At 30.3% G+C, this 19,961-nt stretch overlaps 3 protein-coding genes across 4 annotated transcripts; 2 read left to right on the forward strand and 1 right to left on the reverse strand.

Moving 5' to 3' along the window:
• The first annotated feature begins 1,494 nt into the window (after nt 1–1,494).
• Nucleotides 1,495–6,504, forward strand: LOC142230417 (uncharacterized). 2 transcript variants are annotated; one of them, XM_075301062.1, is made up of 6 exons: nt 1,495–1,628; nt 4,766–5,330; nt 5,394–5,529; nt 5,600–5,766; nt 5,825–5,990; nt 6,058–6,504. In XM_075301062.1, coding segments are annotated over exons 1-6 (1,479 nt in total). In that variant the 5' UTR covers nt 1,495–1,626; the 3' UTR covers nt 6,501–6,504. The 2 variants fall into 2 exon arrangements, with proteins under 2 accessions (XP_075157177.1, XP_075157176.1); XM_075301061.1 differs by lacking the exon at nt 1,495–1,628 and adding an exon at nt 1,642–1,796.
• Nucleotides 6,505–6,535: 31 nt separating this feature from the next.
• Nucleotides 6,536–9,023, forward strand: LOC142230416 (uncharacterized). The gene has a single exon (XM_075301060.1). The coding sequence runs from the start codon at nt 6,536–6,538 to the stop codon at nt 8,909–8,911; it is 2,376 nt and encodes a 791-aa protein (XP_075157175.1). The 3' UTR covers nt 8,912–9,023.
• Nucleotides 9,024–13,770: 4,747 nt separating this feature from the next.
• On the reverse strand, nt 13,771–15,374 carry Mks1 (Meckel syndrome, type 1). The gene has a single exon (XM_075302300.1). The coding sequence runs from the start codon at nt 15,347–15,349 to the stop codon at nt 13,832–13,834; it is 1,518 nt and encodes a 505-aa protein (XP_075158415.1). The 5' UTR covers nt 15,350–15,374; the 3' UTR covers nt 13,771–13,831.
• Nucleotides 15,375–19,961: the final 4,587 nt, after the last annotated feature.

Genomic DNA, 19,961 nt, shown 5'->3' on the forward strand with positions numbered 1-19,961 from the left:
GTCCAAATGCATTATATCTAATTATACAATTATTATTCGAGCTTTATGGACAGATATAGATTAAGGAACATGGTTAATAGAGCCATTGAAAAGAAAACGCCAGATACAAATCTATACACGCCTGGACTGTACATGTTTCGGTTCGGGCGAATGAACCTTTCCACAGCCTTTAGTATAGATCTGGCTGGGGGAGATAACTCAATTTTGGGCCCTTTATGCTAACTCCTTATGGAGAAAACATTTGGTTTTCTTATCTCTCCCAGCCAGATCTATACTAAAGGCTGTGGAAAGGTTCATTCGCCCGAACCGAAACATGTACAGTCCAGGCGTGTATAGATTTGTATCTGGCGTTTTCTTTTCAATGGCTCTATTAACCATGTTCCTTAATCTATATGTGTCCATAAAGCTCGAATAATAATTGTATAATTAGAAATAAAATTTTGAGAAAATTTTCTATAGAAGTTAAAATTTTGATAAAATTTCCTATAGAAGTTAAAACTTTAACAAAATTTTATTTATAAGTTAAATTTTGAGAAAATTTTCTATTGAAATAAAATTTTGAGAAAATTTTCGATAGAAATAAAATTTTGAAAAACATTTTTATAGAAATAAAATTTTGAGAAAAATTTCTATAGAAATAAAATTTTGAGAAAATTTTCTAAAGAAGTTAAAATTTTGATAAAATTTCCTATAGAAGTTATAACTTTAACGGCCATTTTCATATAGCTCCGTTAGGCTTTAACTGCCAGTTAACAGAAAGTAAATTGCAAATATCTTTTCTCCAGTTAACTTTATCTGAAAAATTTTCGTCAGTTAAGTTCCTAACTGGCATATGGAATATATATGCAAGATGACAGCTTCGTCCATAATACGGTTCAAAAGTTGGTTAGTTAACGGAACACTAACGGAGCTTTATGAAAATGGGGGTAACAACATTTTCTTTAGAAGTTAAATTTTAAGAAAATTTTCTGTAGAAATACAATTTTGAGAAAATTTTCTATGGAAATAAGATTTTGAGAAAATTTTCTATAGAAATAAAAGTTTGAAAAAACATTTTATAGAAATAAAATTTTGAGAAAATTTTCTATACACAGAGCCAAAAATGTCACCTAAAAATAAGGAGATTGACTTTTAAAAAAACTTGGTGACAAAGGAGAGCGACAGGGACAAGATTGACGAAATGTTTACTAGAAAATCTTCTCATTTTTATCTTGAATTTCATCTAAAATTCATTGAAAAGAAAATCGGCTAAATATAAGAAGATAACTTCTCATTTGCTCTTGTTCTTTCAAAAATATGTTTCTTTCGTCTTAATATGAGCATAATCAGATGAAAAACTTCTTTTTTGTAACAGATTATCACCTTCTTATTATTAAGATGCTAAACTTCTTATTTTTGTAAGTGTCATCTTAATTTTATTGAAAAGGAGATCGACTAACAATAAGGAGAAAACTTCTTATTCGCTCTTCTTCTACTAAAATGCGTATACATACATCAAAATAACGGTAGTTTATTTTTGCATCAGCCAATTTTAATTCTAAACTAGTAAGAAGAGAACATTCAATCAGTCAACTTTGAGCTGTGAAATGAAGTGCTTCGATTTGTGTTAGTTCCTCGTGTTGTAAAATGTAAGTGAATTTTATCAAATTAATATACATAAAAAAGAATTTGAGGCGTTAAAAAGTGAAATTGTAAAACATAATTACATAAGTGTACAGTTTAAAGAAAGTTAATACATATTTAAACAAATGTGCATATACATATATGCCAGCGTTGGCTTGTGACAAAGTTTCTAGGTAAGCACAAATGTTTTTTCGTCACGACCTGCGCCTTATACACTGTTAGAAAAATATGTTTTTCATATGTTCCGATATAAACAAAATGTGTTTCGGGCACGATTTTAAACCACAATATATTTAAGTGCGAACATGTAATGTTCCTAAACTAACACTAAATGTTTGGGACATCTATGTTAATATGTTAGAATATATTATGTTTGGGGCATCAATGTTTCATAAAAACCATATGTGTGAATACAAACATATATAAATTTACAAATTTCGACTAAACATACATATGTTGTGATATTTTATTCAAAGCGACAGAGAGAGTATAGAGAGAAATAGAGATGGAAACCGGGAGAGTTGACGAAAGATATCAATATAACACAGCAAAAGAGTCAAAAGAGAACAATTTCTGTGAAACCGCTTGTATGTTGTTTCGGAAAACTGTTTTATGATAAGGCCAAACATTTGATATGTTTAAGTCTAAATATTATTTAATTTGAATAAAGAGAATGGACATTCGGAACCAAGAGAATAGACATTTGAAAAACAAACAGCTTATGTTTTCGCCTTGAGAGCAGCATTTTATGTATGTGTGGACAGGTGTTTTGTTTATCATTTTGGCATTATGGGCACAATTTTATTCTTGGTTCGTTAAAAGAAATCAGGGGTCTTCATAAAAATAACGAAAGGGCACTATACTCTTTTTAGAGTTGGGACAGTAAAATGAAATAAGGAGGAAATAGTGAAAAATTACACAGTAAAATGTAAAAAAACAAACTTTAGTTCCTCTTTATTAAAAAGTAGTCCACGAGGAGTTGACGGACACCATCAAATATAAAAGCGGGCATTAAGTTCGAGTTTTACAGCTAAAACAATTTAAAAAGTTTATTTTCTTTAAAATGAATTATTAAAGAAAAATAAAAGGAATTTTAGAGCGATGGTGTTAAATGCTAGTAAAAAACTGTTCACTCCTAAATAAATTTATGTTTATATTATAAAATTATGTATGTATGTTTATACTCGACTCCACGTTCTTCTTTTGTTAGTTTTTGAATTCCTTCCAAATTTTAAAGTTTTGTACAAAAACAGTTTTTTATTACAAGATTGTTATTTTTGCAATAAAAAATAATATTTTATCCAAAAATCAGTCAATTTCGTTTATATCAAGCACTGTTACTGACTATAAATCTTTAATAACGCACATTTCGAAGTTTCATTTAAAATAAATTAATATAGTATAAATATAAATGTGTAAATTAAAAAAAAAAAAAAAACAAAAAAAAAATGTTCGGTCGGAGCAGGGATTGAACCCACGACCCTTTGCATGCAAGGCAGACATGCTAACCACTGCTCCACGTGGCAAACAAATGTATGTTTCTGTTAAATAATGTTATGTTTGCATGGGCTCGTGGGCGCTGCAAACTATGCTATATAAATGTAACTTATAACGATAATTATCTACTGGTGACTATAACAGCTACGTAGCCCAGTGGATAGTGTGTTGGCTTACAAACTGTATGGTTCTCGGTTCGATTCTCCGTCCAGGCGAAAGGTAAAATTTAAAAAATTGAATAATTTCTTCAACATTATTTGTATTACAGAAAGAGGTACCAAGAACTAACAATTTCGTAGAAGTGAAAATTATGTTAGGGAATGAGCACAATCTTCTTTGGGGAAAAATTCTTCCAAGCATATAATATGTTTGGGCTCAAACTGCTTCCAAACATATAATATGTTCACATAAAACAAACATATTAATGTTTCGGCAGTATCCAATAATATATGTGCTTCCTGCAAAATATGTTTGGAACATATGTTAAAGAAGCGATTTTTTTTGAGGGTGTACATACATATGTATGCACGTTGTTGCTTTTGTGTCAGTATACAGTTTTTTTGTGCGCATTTTTTAAGTCAAAGACACAGAGGCTAAGTAATTCTTGAAAGGAGTTTATGTTAAATAAATGTTAAAATTTCTTCACTATTAACAATTGTTGTGTACTAAACGAATGAATTTATATAATTTGGCAGACGTGAATTTGCGTAAATTCCTCACAAAATTTTGCGTGCATTTGTAACAATTCTCTGTTGTTTGTGTGAGGGCCAAGAAAATTTTCGTGAGTGAGTTTTGGAAAATTAATTGCTTCGTGAGGGTGCGTGAGCGCCTTGATTTTTTTTCGTGCGTGAGTAAAATTTTTCTATTGTGAGTGTGCGTGAGCGTATAAACCGATCCTCAGATCCATATATAAACCGATTCTCAGATTTGACCTCCGGAGGCCCCAAGAGAAACAAATTTCATCCGATAATTGAATTGAATTTGTTGACAAATATTTACTTATTTTTATGATATCGGCGTGATACCAGCGTTTGTAACACTGTTAAGTTAACATTTTCTAAAGATTTTCAAAACTTTTTAAAATGATCAGAAAGTATTCTTCCTGGTGGGTGCACTATTTTTCAGTGTATCGATTTTATTTCTATAGAAAATTTGTTAAAAATTTTATTTCTGTAGATATTTTTAACAAAATTTTGATTTTGTAGAAAACTTTGTCAAAATTTTATTTCTGTAGAAAATTTTGTCAAAATGTCATTACCATAGAAAATTTTCTTTTTATAGAAAATTTAGTAACAATTTTATTTGTATAGAAAATTTTATTTCTATAGAAAATTTTGTTAAAATTTTATTTCTATAGAAAATTTTGTCAACATTTTATTTCTGTAGATATTTTTGTCAAAATTTTATTTCTATAGAAAATTTTGTCAACATTTTATTTCTGTAGATATTTTTGTTAAAATTTTATTTCTATAGAAAATTTTGTCAACATTTTATTTCTGTAGATATTTTTATCAAAATTTTATTTCTATAGAAAATTTTGTCAAAATTTTATTTCTATAGAAAATTTTGTTAACATTTTATTTCTATAGAAAATTTCTTCAAAGTTTTATTTATTTTTTTATTTATTTATTTCTTCTCAATCAAGGATGGATGAAGTAGTGGAACTTTTTAAATCTTGGGGCTTGTTGAATGAAATAATATCAACTTTGATTGAGCGTGGAATTAATTCCTATTTCGTGCTCGAGAAAACCGAAATTGAAGATGTTGACTTGTTTTTTGATAAAGTGGATGAGAAATATTTCGGAGAGCGTATAAAGTTTAAGGCAGGTTTGAGGGAGTGGCGGAAACAAAAAAACATTCCATTCATTTGTGACCAAGACACTTTATCGGTGAACTCCAGAATTCTCAATTGGCTTGAAAAACTGTCACAAGATGTGTCAATTTCTAAATCAAGAGAATGCACTCCATGCCAATCTGCTTCTTCTGAAAATTCGACCTCTTACAATCTTGTTGAGTTGTTGAAAAAAACAGTGAAAGGACAACTTGTGTTGACTTACCAAGAAAAGAATGGCTGCTTGGATAGCAGAAATCAAACATCTTTAACTCATTGTATTGTGGATAATTATATTGCTTCTGGTCGTAAAATGCAATATTCCGAAATGAGGCGGTGGGCGAATGAAATTTCCAAAGTATTTCCTAAAGAAACCCCAGTAAGTTCTTGAATTTGATAACAATAACTAAAAAAATAATTCTAATCTATTATTTTAATTTAGGAATTCTACTTTATGGAGAGAAAAAAAGGGAAAAAGAATCCCAGCGGAAAATTGTTCTCGCGTTGGGCCAACACCATCAAATTAGAAAACAAAACTTTTCCTACTACACAAGAATCTGATGTAGATGATGTTGATGGTATGTGCTTATCAGTCGTATTACTTTGTCCTTTTGACAATATTTAACTTGTACGATATCATTTATTTAGGTGATGCATTCGAAAAAAAATGTTGCCTTGCTAATAACTGCACTCCTTGGGAAAAAGTTAAACAATTTTGGTTGGATACATGGTGTTTAAGAAGCAAATATAAGGGCTCTCTTTCGAATTTACTGGCAGATTGGCCACGCTACAATGATTTTCAGGGCTATGAATTGGTAAGATATAAATAAATAATTTTTTATTTGAATATTAATATATATTTATTTCTAATAGGTTGACATTGATTTTGATAGAATGCATCCAGGTATGGGCAACCGGCTATTTTTGAAGTTGGACAGCTTCAAGAAAAAAATACTCCCTGTCTTAGCAACAGAAGTTAAAGACCAAGCCAGTCGAGAGCTTTTACTTTCGAAACTTGGTGAAAAAAATTTATCAAATGGTATAAAAAATCAGAATTTCTAAAATGTATGTAATAATAAATAATTTCTTTTTTATAATTTTTTCAGATTCTATATATGCTGTTGTTTTGTTGCTGCTCCATGCTGTTCTTCAACCACAACGTCTGACCAAAACCCATAAACCAACAATTGCTGACGCCCAATCAGAGTTTATAATGCTTGTAACTACACCGAACGATGTTATGCCGACAATTGAAACTAACATTCAAGAGTACGCGAGCAGAAAACAGTCATTGCAGCCTCACATTATTGCGGTAGGTGAAGATATTTCAAATATGTCAGCTTTTTATGTGTACTGCGACGGGCTCAAATGGAAGTGCTCCACTTTAATGAAATGTGTCGACGTTATAATTAAGTTAAGTTATGTATTTCAAATTGGTTATTCCCATAATAGCAAGCAAGTGTGGGTATTTTTAGAGCAATATTTTTTTGAACTGAAGTCTGAAGATTTTCCTTCCGTATCAAATTTGCTTAGCAAATTAGACAAATAATTAGATTTTTGCTTTTTGTTTTAAGATTGTTAAAAATGCCCAAATTTGCTTGCTATTTGTGTCATAAATGCCACTTAACATCGGTTTTACTTATAACCCATTTAAAAAAACACCATGGACTTCCACCCATATCAAAATTTGTTTGCAATGAACAAAACTGTAATCAAATATTTCATAACATATATAGATTTCAGAAACACTTAGGAAAACATAAAACAGAGTGTACTTCCCCTGAAAATAATGTTCTGAATCAAGCATTAGTTCCACAAGAAATTTCTACACCTTTAGAACATCCTGAAGAGTGTCAACTTACATGTCTATCAAATTTCAAAAATTCAATTCTTGCATTTACCCTTGAGCTTCACAATTATCCACATTTCTCCAGGAAAGACATACTAAATATTCAAAAAGCTATAACAGAGCGTATTACAGTACCAATAGCTGAAATGATAAATCCTTTAATTCAAAGGAATGAAAATGCACACCTAACGAAAGAAATAATGCAAAATATATCTGAGCCATTTCTAAATGTGAGTTCTGAGTATAAATTTCTTAAAGAATTGGAAAATTTGAAACTTTTTAAACATCCGCAAAAATATGTTATAAGCAATGATTTATCTGGAATAGTTTTAAACAATAATCCAACTTTGACAAGCGCTAAGACAGAAATAGTACTGGCTGACATTCCTTTCCAAATTAAAAAATTTTTTGAAAGTGAAGGTGTCTGGGAAATAATGCTAGCTAATGTTGAGGTCATGTCAAAATTTAATACTTATTATAGCTTTATAAATGGAGATTTTTGGAAAAGTGTAAATGGTGATGAACAAAAGATTATAGTACCACTTTTTTTGTACATGGACGATTTTGAGATCAATGATCCTTTAGGCTCGAAATCCTGCCAACAGAAGATATGTGGAATATATTACACTTTCCCAACAATTCCAAAACATCAAGCTGCCAGGCTCATGAATGTATTTGTATGCGGATTTGTAAAATGTACAGATTTATACGAATGTGGTTTAAATGTTGCCCTCACTCCATTAATAGACATTTTTAAAAAATTATATATTGATGGTTTGAATATAGAAACGGGTGATAAACATTACAAAATCTATATCCAGCTTGTTCAGATTTTAGGTGATAATTTAGGCCTCAACACAGCGTTAGGATATAGTAATTCATTTTCATCATACTCTTTTTGTAGGGTATGTAAACGAAATAAGAACGAGACACGCATTGATTGTATCGAATATTCCAATTCTTTAAGAAATAAAATTAATTATGAACTTGATATTGCATTAAATGTCCCCACTACAACTGGTGTTAAAAACAATTCTATATTCAATTCTCTTCCATATTTTCATGTCACCGATAACATATCATGCGATATCATGCATGATTTATTCAGTGGTATATGTAAATATAATTTTTCAAAAATTTTACACTACTTTATATACGAAAAAAAATTTTTCACTTTGGAAACTTTTAATTATCGCAAGCAAATGTTTCAATATGGCGAAACAGAAATTGGTAATGTTTGTCCCGCTGTAACAAAAAATCATATAAAAAGCTCTAATTTTAAAATGAGCGCTAAGCAAATGAAAACTTTTTCCCATTTTGTACTACTTATGATTGGCGATCTTGTCGAACCAAATGATTCTGTTTATAAGTTTTTAATCCTTTTCATTAAAATAATTGATTGTCTATTATTACCAAATTTTGATAATGACGCATTAAATAAGCTTCAACTATTGATTGAAGAGCACAACAAACTATATCAAAGTTTGTTTAATGATACTTTGAAACCTAAACATCATAACCTTGTACATTACCCCACTATTATTAAGAAATTAGGACCACTGAGATACCTATGGTCGTTTAGATTTGAGGCAGAACACCAAATACATAAAAAATATGCACGAAGTACAACGTCCAGAGTAAATGTTCCTCTATCCCTAGGAATAAAATCATCAATAAGATTTGCTAACTCAATTTTAAACAATACCTTTTTTCAACCCGATTTTGCTTTTGAAAACATACTTCCTATTGAAAAAGATAATTCTTATGTTACATCATTAAATTTATCCGATTTGAATTCATATACCAGAACAAACAGCGTTATTTTCAGGGGAAAATCATTTAAAATTGGACACATTGTTTCAGTAACTAACGAGAATTTTTTTATTTATGAAATATGTGATTTTTTAATCAAAGAAAATAATGTCAGTATTGTAGTTAAAAATCATGTATGTATACATTTTTCGGAGAGATTTCAATCATATTTAGTTGGTTCTGAGACACAAAATTACACAGTTATCAACTTTGATTCCTTAGATGGACCGCCCATACATTTTTACCTCTTAAATAATGGATTAAAAGTTATAAGAGCCAAAAAAATATGGAAAACATGACCTTTATTTTTTATTGTATTATGTAGTTATAATTAATGTATAAATATCATAAGTACATATTGTAACAATTGAATGAATTAATAAAAACAATGATTTAAAACGAAAATAATAAGTAGAATGCCTTCTAATTTCTACTAGTAACCGTCTTAATTTTATGAAGAAGAATTCCTTCATATTTCTACAAGGAATCTTCTTAATTTTATTTAAAAGGTTTCCTTCTAATATCTACCAGTCACCTTCTTAATATTAATAAGGTTTCTTCTTATTTTTACGGGTTATCTACTAAATTTTATTGAAAAGGAATTCTCTCTAAAATTTAGACGGAGCTCTTCTTGGAGAAAAAGTATAGAGAAATCTTTTAAACTTTGTTCTGATTTATAGGGTATTTTATGTGGTCTTTTAGCTCTGTGTAGAAAAAAAATTTGAGAAAATTTTCTATAGAAATAAAATTTTGATAAAATCCTCTATAGAGGTCTAAATGTTGACAAAATTTTCTACAGAAGTAAAAGTTTTGACAAAATTTTCTCTAGAAGTTAAATTTTGAAGTATAAAAGGCAACCCCCTTAGCCCAAGCAATTGACCCAATATATGACACCCAAAGAGGAATGGTAATGGTCATCGTGTTCGTAATCGTAGGTCTTAAATGCCAACGCATTTTACAATAATTCTTATAATTCATTGACTTCTTGAAACAATGAACTGAATTCTTAAGTGATGGATCACTCTAGACTTTGTAAAATCCTCACACCAACTAAAAATATACCAACACTATAATAAACGCTTATATCATGCCATGGCTTCACAAAGAGAAAACCCATTGGTCTGCTTTTTCATTTGGAAGTACTTAAGGCACATTAAAATTTATTGTTTGTTACACGAGCGGCATACACTTTGATGGTCAAAAGACTGGACCAGGTGGCATTGCCCTACATGTATATGTATTAGTTGTATGCATTCCATACATAAGACATTTTGCTTCAGCCGCCTCTATAGTAAGCCAAGAACAGTCCACTCCAGCATTGCCCATAAATTTCTCCTAATCCCAAGGACATTATTCAGCATGTAGACATACTCCATATCTATATTGTAGAGTGTAATAGCTCTAAGCATGTATAGAGATCTAAGTACACAAAATAAAGAGTCATCAGTATCCTCCATATGACGACAAACGAACATTTTAAAATTGACCCCAGAATCCCTTTACTAAGGTTATTCTTCCCACTAAAAACGAGAAACAGATGTAACAAATGTATGGCAATTAATTAAGAAATTTCTCTAGATAAATCATCATCTATTCCAGAAATAACCCCTTTCGTGCATTCATTACGAATATTCAGAGGAAATTCTTTTTTAAGTTATTACCCCATTAAAAGTTTTTACAAAGATTCTATTCCATCCCAAACTTACACACGCTCCAGGCAGGGCCAATAAACTTTTACTTTAGTAGTAGCCCCATTAATCAAGCTTAGACTAATCTTTTTATTGTGGTTGTTAAATGATTCCGATGATATCCTTACATCTATGTTTCATCAACAACAATTCGGTACTGTTATGAGAAAGAACTCAAATATTTCATTAAAGTGGACTCTCAATTAATTCGATTTCGGTTTTAATTTGTGCTCTTATTTCGAATACAAAGAGTACCATATTTCGAATAAAGAGAACGTTTGCGAACTATTATTGGTAGTCAATGTATATTCAACATATATCACAGAAACATGTTCGTTGGCAACATGTTGATAAAATTACAAAATGTTTTTTATCGTTTTCCATTTTTATACCCACCACCTGAATGGTAATGGAGGTATAATAAGTTTTCCATTCCGTTTGTAACACATCGAAATATGAATTTCCGACTATATAAAGTATATATTCTTGATCAGGGAGAAATTGTAAGATGATATAAGCATGTCCGTCTGTCTGTTTATTGTAATCACGCTACAGCCTATAATAATGGCACTATCGTCCTGAAATTTGGCACATATTCGTCTTTTGTCTGCACGCAGGCCAAGTTCGAAAATGGGTTATATCGGCCCAGGCTTTGACATACCTCCCCTATAAACCGAACCACTGCAATTTTCATGCGATTTGCCTTAAATTGGAAATCTAGACTTATCTCCCGATTTGACTCCTTGAGCGTCTAGAGACCCCAATTTTTATCCGATATGGCTGAAATTTCAAATAAAAAGGTATTTTAGGTCCACAAAAAGTTGTGGCGAATTTGTTGTGTATCGGTCATACTAAGAGGTACACAATTTTGAATAGAAAATATTAACAATATTTCTATAGAAAATTTTGACAAAATTTTCTATAGAATAAATATTAGACCAAATTTCCTATAGAAATAAAATTTTGACAAAATTTTCTATAGGAATAAAATTTAGACAAAATTTTCTATAGAGATAAAATTTTGAAAAAAATTTCTATAGAAATAAAATTTTAACAAAATTTTTTTATAGAAATAAAATTTTGACAAAATTTTGAATAGAAATAAAATTTTGAGAAAATTTTGAATAGAAATAAAATTTTGAGAAAATTTTTTATAGAAATAAAATTTTGATAAAATCCTCTATAGAAGTCTAAATGTTGACAAAATTTTCTCTAGAAGTTGAATTTTGGAGTATAAAAGGCAACTCTCTTACCAAGATATTGACCCATCGAGTAATGGTAAAGGTCATCGTGTTCGTAATCGTAGGTCTTAACTGTCAACGCCACCGTCTTTGAATTTAGAATAATTCTTATAATTCATTGATTTCTTGAAACAATGAACTGAATTCTTAAGTGATGAATCACTCTAGACTTTGTAAAAACGTCACACCAACTAAAAATATAGCAACACTATAATAAACGCTAATATCATGCCATGGCTTCACAAAGAGAAAACCCATTGGCCTGCGTTTTCATTTGGAAGTACTTAAGGCACATTAAAATTTATTGTTTGTTACACGAGCGGCATACAATTTTGACAAAATTTTCTATAGAAATAAAAAATAAAATTTTTTCAATAGAAACCAAATGTTGACAAAATTTTCTATAGAAATAAAATTTTGGCAAAATTTGTTATAGAAATAAAATTTTGACAAAATTTTCTATAGGAATAAAATATTGACATTTTTATGGAACCTTTTTTATAGAATAAAATTTTGGTAGATTAGTTTTAGCTCGAGTGGCCTATAGAAATAAAATTGTGACAAAAAGTTTAACAAAATATTCTATAGAAATAATATTTTAACAAAATGTTTTATAGAAATAAAATTTTGACAATTTTTTCAATAGAAATAAAATTTTGACCAATTTTCTATAGAAATAAAATTTTAACAAAAATTTTTATAGAAATAAAATTTTGACAATATTTTCTATAGAAATAAAATTTTGACAAAATTTTCAATAGAAATAAAATTTTGACGAAATTTTCTATAGAAATAAAATTTTAACAAAATTTTTTATAGAAATAAAATTTTGACAAAATTTTCAATAGAAATAAAATGTTGGCAAAATTTTCAATAGAAGTAAAATTTTGACGAAATATTCTATAGAAATAAAATTTTGGCAAAATTTTTTATAGAAATAAAATTTTGACCAAATTTTCTATAGAAATAAAATGTTGGCAAAAATTTTTATAGAAATAAAATTGTGACAAAATTTTCTATAGAGATAATATTTTAACAAAATTTTTTATAGAAATAAAATTTTGACAAAATTTTCAATAGAAATAAAATTTTGACGAAATTTTCTATAGAAATAAAATTTTGACAAAATTTTCTATAGAAATAAAATTTTGACAAAGTTTTCTATAGAAATAAAATTTTGACAAAATTTTCTATAGAAATAAAATTTTGACAAAATTTTCTATAGAAATAAAATTTTGACAAAATTTTCTATAGAAATAAAATTTTGACAAAATTTTCTATAGAAATAAAATGTTAACTAATTTTTTTATAGAAATAAAATTTGGACAAAATTTTCTACAGAGCTAAAATTTTAACAAAATGTTCTGTAGAGATAAAATTTTGACAAAATTTTGTATAGAGATAAAATTTTGAAAAAATTTTCTATAGAGATAAAATTTTGACAAAAAATTGTATAGAGCTAATATTTTAACAAAATTTTCTATAGAGATAAAATTTTGACAAAATTTTCTATAGAAATAAAATTTTGACAAAATTTTCTATAGAAATATTGTATTTCGCAAAATTTTCAAAAGAAATTAAATTTTGACAAAATTTTCAATAGAAATAAAATTTTGACGAAATTTTCTATAGAAATAAAATTTTGACAAAATTTTCAATAGAAATAAAATTTTGACGAAATTTTCTATAGAAATAAAATTTTAACAAAAATAGAAATAAAATTTTAACAACATTTTCAATTGAAAAAAAATTTTTGCAAAATTTTCTATAGAAATAAAATTTTTGCAATATTTTCTATAGAAATAAAATTTTGACAAAATTTTCTATAGAAATATTGTATTTCGTAAAATTTTTAATAGAAATTAAATTTTGACAAAATTTTCAATAGAAATAAAATTTTGACGAAATTTTCTACAGAAACAAAATTTTGGCAATATTTTTTATAGAAATAAAATTTTGACAAAATTTTCTATAGGAGTAAAATATTGACAAAATTTTTATAGAATTTTTTTTATAGAATAAAATATTCTATAGAAATAAAATTTTAACAAAATTTTTTATAGAAATAAAATTTTGACAAACTTTTCTATAGAAATAAAATTTTGACAAAATTTTCAATAGAAATAAAATTTTGACGAAATTTTCTATAGAAATAAAATTTTGACAAAATTTTCTATAGAATTTTTTTTTATAGAAAAAAATTTTGGTAGATTATTTTTGGCTCGAGTGGCAACCGTTTATTTATATTCTTTATTTTATTTGCTTATATCTAAGTTATCACCGGCATACATTATTTAAAACTAATCGCTTCCAAACGTCTACGTGCTTCCTTATATGCCATCATAATATCATCCAGAGTCATGCCACTTGTACGATTAGCACAAGGATTTAATAACTCACAATTTCGCTGTGTCAGTATATGACAACTTAACTGCATTTGTCCTGAATTTCTCATACGTAGACCATAACGACTATGGACACCACTATCACCATTATCGCTTTCTTTGTCATCGCCTACAAAACGAATATAATTGAATTTTCGACGGCCACCAATAAAATGACGGTTTAACGATTCTAGAAATGAATCCACTGGACGTATGCATTGCAATTGTATATTATGATGCAGTGGCTTTAATAGGCGAATCGAATAATGGCAATAACCTTCATTTCTTTCCCGTAGCCACGAATCAATAGAGATTAGTTCAAAATAGATTTTCAAGCAATGTGAGGGGTCAAATTGTTCCTCACATAATACAGTCAATTGCCAAGCGTACCCAATGTGAATCGAAGATTTTTGGGAATTATTTTCCGATGCAGAATGTGTAGAAGCCTCTAATAGGCCTTCTTCGAGTATTGTATATGGGGGCAAGTGGATTCTATAGCGTACATGAATATTATCGTTCTCAAATCCTCGAATATCTTCTATGGTAAAAAATATCGTAGTACGTTGTGTTCTTTTTGGTGGCATAGAAAATATTTTCGAAAGCTCATCGTCACAACGCCAATGAGATATAGATGATAATTCGGGTAAGTAGAAAAATTCATCGTCGTTTTCCGTTACTAATTTGTGGGAGGCATCCTCTATACCATATGCATATAAATGTCGATAATCTGTATCCAATTCGATATGATATGGATCCAATTGAAAATTATTAAAATCTGGATAGATCAAGAGTAAGTTCTGATCCCGATACCAGGTTAATTGCAATATTTGTGTATCCGGATTAAGGGAGGCATATACATACATAACTTCATAGGGTTCAGTAAAATGATATTCCTTCAATATACCCGATATTGCATCCATTTCCTTGGGTTCATAGCCATCATCTTGAATATACGTAAATATCAAATGGGTTTCCCCATTTTCCTCATGCTCACTTTCTCGTGTTGTTGTCAACTTTGACAATTTTCTATTGCGTTTTTTTCGTTGCAGCTTCTTTTCTTTGACTGCCTGAGTACGTTCCTCTTCCTTTAATATTTGATGATATTTCTTTTGTTGTTCAGTAGCACAATTCTTAAGGTCCTTATAAAGTTCACATTCAGCTCTACTAAAAACTTTCTGTTGCCACTTTAATGTTACAATGGTACAATCATTCCCATTGTCATCGTTTGTTGTTGTTGGTCTGGACTCTGTGACATGGGATTTCTTCTTCTCCGGTTCTTTGGCAACATATTTGTGTATTTCATATTTTGGTAATTTTAATAGTGTATTTATACACCGTAAGTATATTTTGATATAAAGATTATCGATTTTGCCATCTTTAATTGAATATATTCCCGTATGTTTTGGATGAGAATTTGTAAACATTTTTTCTGCCTATATTCTAGTTTTAATTTTTGTGGAAGCATAGAAAATAATCAAATCGTTGTCATAGTAACGGTATATAATTGCTGTGATTTACTTGGGCATAGTTACTCGTGTAGAGCTTGCGGTACGTTACGTATCACGCAAAACAAAAACTTTAACGGTCACGAACACAATCTCTGATTAGTCAGAGATAACATAATTTTCTATCCTTTCTTATTTTAATTTCAAAACGAAAAGTAGTCGTTAAAATTGTAATTTTCACTGTGAAACATAATGCTAGTAGTACCCAAGCTCAGGTGGATTCCATCCACTCCTAACCTCATTGATTTCAAAAGTTACTACAAGTCGTATTACTTACCAAGACACTTGACGGCAGCACTTTCGTTGCGAACAAGGAAATTGTGGAAATAAAAAGAAGTCATGTGGTGCCAATTCAGGACTACACGGCGAATGACCCATAAAATCGATGTTTTAAGTGCTAAAAACTGCAGTTCATTGAGCCGATGTGTTAGAGATCTCATTGTTGGTGAATAGTGTCTTCGGCGGTACACAACCATTTGGTTGTGTACCACTCAGAATTGACTGCTCTGCATTGTTCTAGTCGTACGATTGCGACATAGTTTTTCCGAAAAACAGGCGATCCTTTGCTTTGAAGTGCTTAGCGGGCAAGCAACTTTTGTTGGATTGTGCCTATATTGAAACACACAATCGACTGCCATGTACTTTAGGGCTCATGTTCACCAATGTGGTATCGCAATGGACTGAATAGTCTAAGTGAGCCTGATACATCGGGCTGCCACCTAACCTAACCTAACCTAGGGCTCATGCAGGTAAATCCATAATTCATCACCTGCCACGATGTCATAGACGTGTTTCGAAGCACCGCGATGGAATTTTGAGAGCATCCATGGTTTCTGGAACAACCATGAGCGTAAAAAGGCCTCTGCGGGGAAGGCTTAGCCCCTCCAGAAAATTTTTAGCCCCCAGGATTTGAAAACCTATCTACGATTTTCCAATGTATTACTGTATCATAGATAGGGGGCTAAATCAACCTAACTAAAATACTCTAGAAAGGCTAATGAGAGCATCCATGGTTTCCGGAACAACAACTAAATTTGGACGACCTTCAAGAAATTTGTCTTGGTGTGAACTACGACCTCGGTCGAATTCACCACACCATCGATAGACGCTGGTCCTTGAATTAAGTTAATTATTAAGTCCGAGTTTACCCGTAATACCGAAATCAAGTCTGTAAAACCAGACCGAAATTATAACTTTTTTGGCAAATTGAAAGTTGATGGGGAATGCTCCAAAGCAAGGATTGAAAAAGTTTATTTTCTTTCAAATGAATTATTTAAGGAAAGTAGCTTTAAACAAATGGGTATTTTAGCGCGATAATGCGAACTTAATACCTACCTTATACAGAATAAAATTATAACTTTTTTTAGCGAATTTTATTTTGCTGCAGTCTATTGCCGAGTTCAGACAACACATAAAAAAGTCGAAAGTCGCCACATCAAAAGTCTACTTTCCAACAATTGTCATTAGCCCATTCGTTTTCTACTATTAAACAAGTAAGCAAAGTCTAAAGTCGGGCGGGGCCGACTATATTATACCCTGCACCACTTTGTAGATCTAAATTTTCGATACCATATCACATCCGTCAAATGTGTTGGTTTGTCTCAACTACATACATTTAAGTATCACTCGATCTGGACAGAATTTGATAGACTTCTACAAAATCTATAGACTCAAAATTTAAGTCGGCTAATGCACTAGGGTGGAACACAATGTTAGTAAAAAAATATGGGAAACATTTAAATCTGAAGCAATTTTAAGGAAACTTCGCAAAAGTTTATTTATGATTTTTCGCTCGATATATATGTATTAGAAGTTTAGGAAAATAAGAGTCATTTATACAACTTTTCGATTAAGCAGTGGCGATTTTACAAGGAAAATATTGGTATTTTGACCATTTTTGTCGAAATCAGAAAAACATATATATGGGAGCTATATCTAAATCTGAACTGATTTCAACGCATAGCAACAATGCTAATTCTACTCCCTGTGCAAAATTTCAACTAAATCGGAGTTAAAAATTGGCCTCTGTGGTCATATGAGTGTAAATCGGGCGAAAGCTATATATGGGAGATATATATAAATCTGAACCGATTTCAACCAAATTTGACACGCATAGCTACAATGCTAATTCTACTCCCTGTGCAATATTTCAACTAAATCGGAGCAAAAAATTGGCCTCCGTGGTCATATCAGTGTAAATCGGTCGAAAGCTATATATTGGAGCTATATATAAATCTGAACCGATTTCAACCAAATTTGGCACACATAGCTACAATGCTAATTCTACTCCCTGTGCAAAATTTCAACTAAATCGGAGTAAAAAATTGGCCTTCTTGGGCAAATGAGTGTACTCGGGCGAAAGCTATATATGGGAGCTATATCTAAATCTGAACCGATTTGGCTGATATTTTGCAAGTTTTTCGAGACTCATAAAATATTCGGATGTACGGAATTTGAGGAAGATCGGTTGATATACACGCCAATTATGACCAGATCGGTGAAAAATATATATGGCGGCTATATCTAAATCTGAACCGATTTTTTCCAAAATCAATAGGGATCGTCTTTGAGACGAAGCAGGACCCTATACCAAATTTTAGGACAATCGGACTAAAACTGCGAGCTGTACTTTGCACACAAAAATACATCAACAGACAGGCAGACGGACAGACAGACAGACAGACGGACATCGCTAAATCGACTCAGAATTTAATTCTAAGACGATCGGTATACTAAACGATGGGTCTCAGACATTTCCTTCTTGGCGTTACATACAAATGCACAAACTTATTATACCCTGTACCACAGTAGTGGTGAAGGGTATAAAAACGTTGGTAAAAGGAGAATAGTTGAAAGGCCACTTTTCAATATTTTAAAAATCGAAAAACCCACTTACCCAAATTTTTAAAAAGTACTTTGTTTCTCAATACAATCCCTATCTTAATCTTACATATCGGAATGTTTGATTGCGGATTAGGATCTGCTATAGAGGCTTAATATACCAATTTTATGGGAGTCACCGAGGTGCGTAGATGAGCTTGCCCGCCTTGCATCCTTGACCCAATTTCGACCAAACAGGCTGCACTCAATGATAAGAGAGAAGTTCACAATCTGTAGTATTAATTACATTTCCAAAATCCAGTTTAACTAGATTTCAGATGTCATTTAATTTAAAAAAGGGACCTCGAATCCACTTTTAGTAGATTTTGAGCCTAAATGCCAGTATTAAGTTGGCATTATCGCGCTAAAAGTGGGTACTATGCTCGGTTTTCGAGTTAAAAATAACTTTATTTTCGCGATTACTTTTCCTGAAATAATCAAAATTATAAATGATATTAAAAATGTCTTGCCGAAATTTAGAGGAACAAGAAACTGCGAATCTAATGAGTTAATTTATCTGTTTTATATTGAACTGTTTTAATAAAGTAACCGCGAAAATTTCAACTCGAAAAGCGAACATAGTACTTACCTTAAATTGCTAATTTTTCACGGTTACTTTTCATTAATAATTCATTTCAGCGAAAATAAAAATTTTAAATTATTGCATTAGATCATTCCCCATCAAGTTATAATAAAATTTGCAACAAAAAGATATAATTTTATTCTGATTTTGCAGATTTATTTTTGATTTTAGCGGCTAAACTCGAACTTAGTACCCACCTTAAGGGTGAGTACTAAGTTCCAGTTTAGTTGCTAAAGGTGAGTACTAAGTTCGAGTTTAGTTGCTAAAATCGTCTTATTTCACGATTACTTTTGTTTAATAATCCATTATAAGGAATACAAACTTTGTGAAAATTTGCTTTGCGGAATTCCCTATCAAGTTATAATAAAATTTGCAACAAATATATTTAATTTTATGCATTATTTTACTGATTTAGTTTTCAATTTAGCGGCTAAACTCGAACTTAATACTCACTTTAATAGCCGATTCACATTAAGTTCGAACTCTACTAAAAGTGGATTTGAAATCTTTTTTTTTTCTGTCAGGCAAATTACGGGCAGTCAAAGGAAGCCGATAGTTTCTAAACTGTAATATATAATAAATTAAAAAACCTAAAAAAAATTTTTGTTGATGCCTTGGATTATTTCCTTCATCTTTAACTACCAGCTTTTGGATGAATTAGCCACATGATATCTTAAACGGCATTCATATTACAGTTCCAAAATCCATTTTAACTACAGTTCAACTGTTAATTGCCATACAAAAAAAAAGAGATTTTAAATCTTGAAAAATGTAAATAGTGCTCCCCAATAAAATAACATTTAGCACAACCCTACGTTTGCTCTATTACAAAATTGTATAGCATTTTAATATAGTCAGCTCCGCCCGACTTTAGCTCTTTAACACGTTTACAATAAAAATTGCCTATGGCAGAGTCAAGTTTATATTAGCCTCGACCTCACCAAACTCTCGCAGTAGTAAATAAAATTGGCTGTTCTAATTGCAATTTATTTAATAGTTATTCCTTAGTACGTTTCATTTCAATTTGGGATTATCACTGCAAGCATAAACAGTTTAGAAGAAACAAAA

Source organism: Haematobia irritans, chromosome 3 (assembly GCF_050003625.1).
Source record: "Haematobia irritans isolate KBUSLIRL chromosome 3, ASM5000362v1, whole genome shotgun sequence".
Classification (NCBI taxonomy): domain Eukaryota; kingdom Metazoa; phylum Arthropoda; class Insecta; order Diptera; family Muscidae; genus Haematobia; species Haematobia irritans.

What these genes read in the sequence shown, in the direction of transcription:
- LOC142230417 (XM_075301061.1), top strand. Translation starts at nt 1,765, where the DNA reads ATGCCAGCGTTGGCTTGTGACAAAGTTTCTAG. An exon ending in GCTTGTGACAAAGTTTCTAG is followed by an intron (nt 1,797 to 4,765) that starts GTAAGCACAAAT and finishes TTCTCAATCAAG; the next exon opens with GATGGATGAAGTAGTGGAAC. An exon ending in ATTTTCAGGGCTATGAATTG is followed by an intron (nt 5,767 to 5,824) that starts GTAAGATATAAA and finishes TATTTCTAATAG; the next exon opens with GTTGACATTGATTTTGATAG.
- LOC142230416 (XM_075301060.1), top strand. Translation starts at nt 6,536, where the DNA reads ATGCCCAAATTTGCTTGCTATTTGTGTCATAAATGCCACTTAACATCG.
- Mks1 (XM_075302300.1), bottom strand. Translation starts at nt 15,349, where the DNA reads ATGTTTACAAATTCTCATCCAAAACATACGGGAATATATTCAATTAAA.